The 6,000-nt window shown below is 44.1% G+C and overlaps 1 protein-coding gene across 2 annotated transcripts in view; it reads left to right on the forward strand.

The window, feature by feature from the left end:
* Positions 1-5,853, forward strand: part of tenm1 (teneurin transmembrane protein 1) — a 176,278-nt gene extending 170,425 nt beyond the window's left edge. For both annotated transcript variants that reach the window (XM_049744686.2, XM_049744678.2), the window contains 3 exons: positions 874-1,580; positions 3,857-3,999; positions 4,317-5,853. In XM_049744686.2, coding sequence (XP_049600643.1) covers positions 874-1,580; positions 3,857-3,999; positions 4,317-5,072 — 1,606 coding nt within the window. In that variant the 3' untranslated portion in view covers positions 5,073-5,853. The remainder of the gene's footprint in view (positions 1-873; positions 1,581-3,856; positions 4,000-4,316) is intronic.
* Positions 5,854-6,000: the final 147 nt, after the last annotated feature.

The raw sequence follows: 6,000 nt of genomic DNA on the forward strand, positions 1-6,000 counted from the left end.
GTTAGTGACACTGTGTCACTGCCACATAAACCACTAAATCATTAGAATGTCTACACTTACTTTGTAGTCCATGCATCGGAAAAAATAAAATGTTGTAATTGGGGTTTGCTTTGACAAGGGACCTTTCTTTCCCCTCAGACACAACAATAATTTCACCACAGATAAAGTGTTTCTGTGCATGCAAGCTTATGCATGCATGCACAAACACACGTTATCTGTGCATGTGGTTAAGCTTGCATATGCGTGTCAGAAAAGATCGTCCGTAATGCCTCTAAGTGAATACTGTGAATTGCCAAAGGTGTGAATGTTTGTGTGTGAGACCCGTTGTTTTGCTTTGTAATGATACAATACATGACCTCTCTACACCCAGAACAGGATTAGCCAGTAGCCATCAAAATTATGTTTTAAAACCGTTAATTTAACAATGAATAAGGGCTATTTCTTCAAGTCTATGGCAAAGACGTAAACCTTTAAGTTCTAGCTGACAGCTATTGTTTTGGTCTAGATTACGTCATGAGCTGTTCAGCAGTCTCATGAATTTTGACATTCACACTTCCAGCAGGTCAATTTGCACCTAACTATTACAACCTGGATAAACTCGCAGTGTTTTTATGGTTACATTTACAATCTGAAATATGCATGTATCTAACCTTTCCTCAGGCACTAGCATGATATTGGTAGTTGTTTAGCAGGAAATTAACATTACTGCTACCCTCAGGATGATTTATTATGCTATTTAAAAAAGATCTTCATGGCCTCATGTTGCATCTGCAACTACTAGGCAATTAAAATCACTTTTTCAGAATTTTCACATTTTACAGACTCATTGTTTTCATTTAACGTAAGCCTATTGTCTGGTGTGCTTGGCTCCAGGTTGGTTCCGCTGCGTTATGACCAGCGAGACCGCATCACTCATCTCGGTGAGATACAGTACAGTGTGGATGAAGACGGATTCCTTCGTCAGAGAGCCAGCGACCTGTTTGACTACAACTCCAATGGGCTCCTGATGCGGGTCTTCAACCGAGCATCCAAGGACTCCGTGTGGTACCGATACGACGGACTGGGCCGGCGTGTGGCCACCATGACGAGCCAGGGCGAGCAGCTGCAGTTCTTTTATGCAGACCTTTCACACCCCACCAGGGTTAGCCACTTGTACAACCACAGCAGCAGCTTGATCACGTCGCTGTACTACGACCTGCAGGGTCACCTCATCGCCATGGAGTTGAGCAGCGGGGAGGAGTACTACGTCGCATGTGACAGTGTGGGGACACCAAGGGCCGTTTTCTCAAGCAAGGGCCGACTGGTCAAGGAGATCCTCTACACCCCCTACGGAGAAGTCTATCAGGACACTAACCCTGACTTTCAGCTCATCATCGGATTTCACGGAGGCTTGTATGATCCTCTCACACGGCTGGTCCACCTGGGAAGGCGGGATTATGACACTCTAGCTGGTCGCTGGACTTCACCCAACCATGAGCTATGGACGGAGCTGAGCAAAGAGCCAAGACCTTTTAACTTGTACGCCTTCAAAAATAACTGTCCTGTGGGGAGAGTGGAGGAGGTGACGCAGTTTACAACAGGTGAGCTACTCACTCTAGTATGTTGTGGATAATGTGAACCACTCAAGCAGATTCACCGTTGCAGTACAATGGTCAAGCTTTGTGGATACATGGCTCGAAATGACAAATCTGTTACACTGCGAGTAGAGACTGCATTATTTTACTCCACTTACTGTATTTCCATTTGTCTGTTTCCCAACTGTTGCTCACCAAAGGAACCAATTTCACTTAAGTTGTAATTATGAATCTTACGGCATATCACCAAACAAAAATGTCACACATAACATGAATATGGAACTAATGGTGATCACATCTTATTTACTCACAAATTGACTCACTCAGTGTGGGATTTGTTTAATTGACCAAAAACGCGCAGCTGATATACTCGCGGGAAGCCACGACTTAGTATTTTGTTCGAATATGAAATATGAATGGCAGTAGGTGGATGCACAGGTTTATTGTACCTTTTGTCATGTAGGGTTAGAGCATTTGTTGTGCCTTTCACTAAATGCTCCTGGCACAGATGAATAAAGATTTATTTTAATTCATAATAATTCTTTTGGAATAAGTTAAGTGAAACTGAATGATGGCCCCCATGATGATCTGTGATGTCACCCTGCTTGGGAATCACTGGTCTCCTGCGCTGCCCTCGATCTCCTCTCTAATATGTCTCCTTATAGTAAATAAAGAAAACCAACTTTACTCGTTCCCACTGATGCATAGTATTTACTATATGTGTGGAAAACTGCCCCAAACCAAAGGCAGAATGTTTCAGTTGATGGAGTGATCATCTCCCAACCTGAAAGTTGTGGGTTTTATCCTTAGCCTTTGTGACTGTGTTAAAGTGTCCTTGAGCAAGATATACACTAGCACTGAAAGCTCAGTTGTTCCTGATGCTGCGCCAACAGTAGTGAATGAGGACAGTACAGTACATGCTATAGAAGTGGAGGTACATTTACTATTTGAAAGTCCAATGGGAAAAACAGTTAATCAAAAAATAGTATGGCGTGCAAGAGTTGATTGATGGCTTACAGATAGCGTACTGCACGGTCTTGTGTTAACAGGTTTTCAACATTTTACATGTCCATCCTGCCTACAATTCACAATGTACTCATCCAACCCGTGCTGCAAAGCACTGTACTGCTTGGAGAGACATGTGAGAAGTGCCATATGACAACGATAGCACAATAGGTAGAGATGTTGCGCTCACTCGCCCACTCTCCGTCTCTCACATATACACAGACATACACGAGCTCATACACACATGCACATAGAAAGCATCTGCCATTGAGAATGAGATGACACAGGTGAGGCATTGTGTCAGATAGAGAAGATGGAATAGACTGAAGAACACGACGGCAAGAAACAGGACAGCCTCTGATCATCCTGTTTTTCTGTTTTGTTTTGTTTTTTTCTCTTTTTTTAACACAAGCTTTAATGCTTTGTCTCTTTTGTCTGTCAAAAACACACTGTTTCCCAGAGGGGTGAAACAGAAGCTTGCATAAGAGAAGGAAATAGAATTACAGTGTCAGAACGAATGTAGGATGTTGGTCAGGTCATCTGACTTTCACGAAAATGAAACATGAAGTTAAACCGTCATGATCTTCTGCAATTTTATTGTTTATTAAAAAGAGAGAATGTGTTTGTCATGAAGACCTAACCGAGTCTCTGCTGCATATTATGCAGGCATGGCTATGTACGTAGGTTACTCATCCCCACACCAAAAAAATCCTAAATAGCAATTACAGAAGACTTGTATAGTGCCCAAAATGATTAAAAAAGCCAGACATTCAATTATATGAAACGTATTAATATATTGAAAACGTCGTAATATAATCAGCAGACAAATTACTGCCATTGTATTTCCTCTCCCATGTCCTCGCTCTTGTTACCTTCATGCGTCCCCTTGATTATAGGAAACTGCAGAATTGGTGTAATGTACTGAAGGGTTGCAAAATTATATGGGAAGTGTGCATGTGAATTTTGTGAGTGAAAGTGACGCAAATGAGCATTCAATTCAACTGTTGAGCAGTCAGAGCTAGGCGGAGCCGTGACGCCTTTGTTTACTCGCGCTTGGCCTTTCACGCTTTCTTATTAAAAAGGGAGATGAATTGCTAGCTAGCTAGTACAATGCAAGTGGATGGATCTCAAATTGGTCTAAAGAAAACCCCGTTGTCCAGTGTACGGCAAGGGATCCGGTAGGGTAAAGTGTCATTGATGTATACCCCGATATGTTTTCATTCACACATCTGCCCGTATTTTAATCCTGTTTGTTTCATTTCTGTATTTCTGTGCAGACATTGGCAGCTGGCTGCAGCTATTTGGCTTCCAGCTTCATAACGTTGTTCCAGGTTTCCCAAAGCCCGAGATCAGCCCCATGGAACAAACATACGAATTGATGAAGACTCAAACCAAGACACAAGACTGGGACTCAAGCAAGGTCAATACCCCACTTCATATGTAAATTGGCATTGTTTGATAAAAAATCCCAATTGTTTTGTCTTTACCTGGAAAACAGTTCAGTACTTTTAATGACTCACTGACAAATGGTCCTAAATTGACCCGTACCCACTCCAGTCCATGAAAAACTGCATTGGCTTCCAAATTGTTATGCATGTGGGATTTAAGTTAAATATTTGCAATTGAATACAACAAACAGTAAAAACGCAAATAGTCCACAAAGATGCAAATCTGTAGATGCCGAACCGTGAGTATACGGGGGTCGACTTTAATAATAATTGTGCTTCTTCTGTTTAGGTGGTTTTGGGAATCCAGTGTGAGCTCCGGAGGCAGTTGAGACGTTTCATCTCTTTGGAGCGTTTACCTCTCGTCTCAGCACCAGTCGGCTCAACCTGCCACCGACCGACACGACCTCCTCCCTTCGGCTCTCGGCCCTTTCTTCTCGGCCCCAGCATCCGCTTTGCCGTCTCCCATGGTCGCGTGAGCGCCGAAGTCATCGGCGTGGCCAGTGAGGACAGTCGGCGAGTGGCTGCCATTTTGAACGGTGCCGTCCATCTGGACGGGCTGAGCTTCACAGTGCACGGCTGTGACACCCACCACTTCCTCCAGTCCCGCCCTATCGAGGAAGACCTAGCTTTGGGCTTAGGGGTCGGTGGGCGCGTTCTAGAGAGCGGAGTCAACGTGAGCGTTTCGCAAATGAGTGCCACTGTCAACGGCAGGACTCGTCGGTTTGCCGACATCACTCTCCAGCAGGGGGCGCTGTGCTTGTGCATCCGGTATGGTGGCAATGAGGAGGAGGAGAGAGCGAGGGTGAGGGAAGAGGCTAGGCGGAGAGCGGTGGAGGGGGCATGGTACCATGAGAGGAAACGGGCGGAGTTAGGTGATGTAGGCGGACGAACGTGGAGCGACGTGGAGAAACAGCAGCTGCTATCTGCAGGACGCGTGCAGGGTTACGACGGCTACTACTCCCTGCCTATAGAGCAGCAGCCAGAGCTGTCCGATTGCCCCTACAACATCCACTTCATGACTCTCAGCGAGGTGGGAGGCAGGTAACACTCAAGCGGTTCTCCCACCCCAGCCCACCAAAGACTGCCTGTTTCTACTCAACTTTGATTTGTTCTACCCTTTCTACACTGTATCAAAAAAAAGATGACATCATCAAAAAAGAACAAGAAGAGAGATTAGGGGAAAATATTTCCAAAATGCCTTTAACTGTGACAGAATGATGGTATTTTATTATTATTGTCTGGTTTCTAACAGTGGCACAAGCAAGTGTGGTTTGGTTGTGGCTTTGCTTTTTGTATCTCTGCTAGCCTGCGAGTTAACTGACTCTTCTGCTGTTCTGAACGCTCTTCTTCACTTTGGATTTTGTTCTAATTCACCCAAGATGAAGACTTCTATGGTTGCCAGTGAATTATCTCCTTCATGACTCAAATCAAGAGCTCTCTAGTTGCCAATTACTCCAGATATACTCCCGTTTACATAATGTGTAAGAGAGGCCTTGTCGACTCTGATACTTCCCTAAGGGAGGAGCAAATCGCTGGTGGCTTGCTGCCTCTGCTGTGCTCCAACAGTAGTTTATATGAGTGTGTATACTTCAATCAAGAATGTAAATAGCCAGTGCTTTCACAGTGAGGGAAAAAAAGTGCTCAACTGGAAGTTCTGTTGTTCATAAGTAAGTGTCAGTATTGTTAATCAATAGAAAGAGCAGTTACATTTTTGCAAAGAATTATACATGGCTATAGTAAATATTCTCGCTGAAAAAAAAAAATCTGACTTTATGGAGTTCCAATGCTGATTAAAGTTATTATATGTGAGTAGTCCCAGTACTCCATGGGATGGTGTTCTGGCTCATCATTTGTCTCTGGAGCTTTTATGTGTATCCCGACTTGCCTCCCTCGCACAACATTTGTCGTGCCCTCTTTGTTCTCATCACGGGGACATTGTTGCTCTCAAATCTGTGCTGTCATTATCGCCCATC

The sequence above is a fragment of the Syngnathus scovelli genome, chromosome 1, assembly GCF_024217435.2.
Source record: "Syngnathus scovelli strain Florida chromosome 1, RoL_Ssco_1.2, whole genome shotgun sequence".
NCBI classification, from domain to species: Eukaryota; Metazoa; Chordata; class Actinopteri; order Syngnathiformes; family Syngnathidae; genus Syngnathus; species Syngnathus scovelli.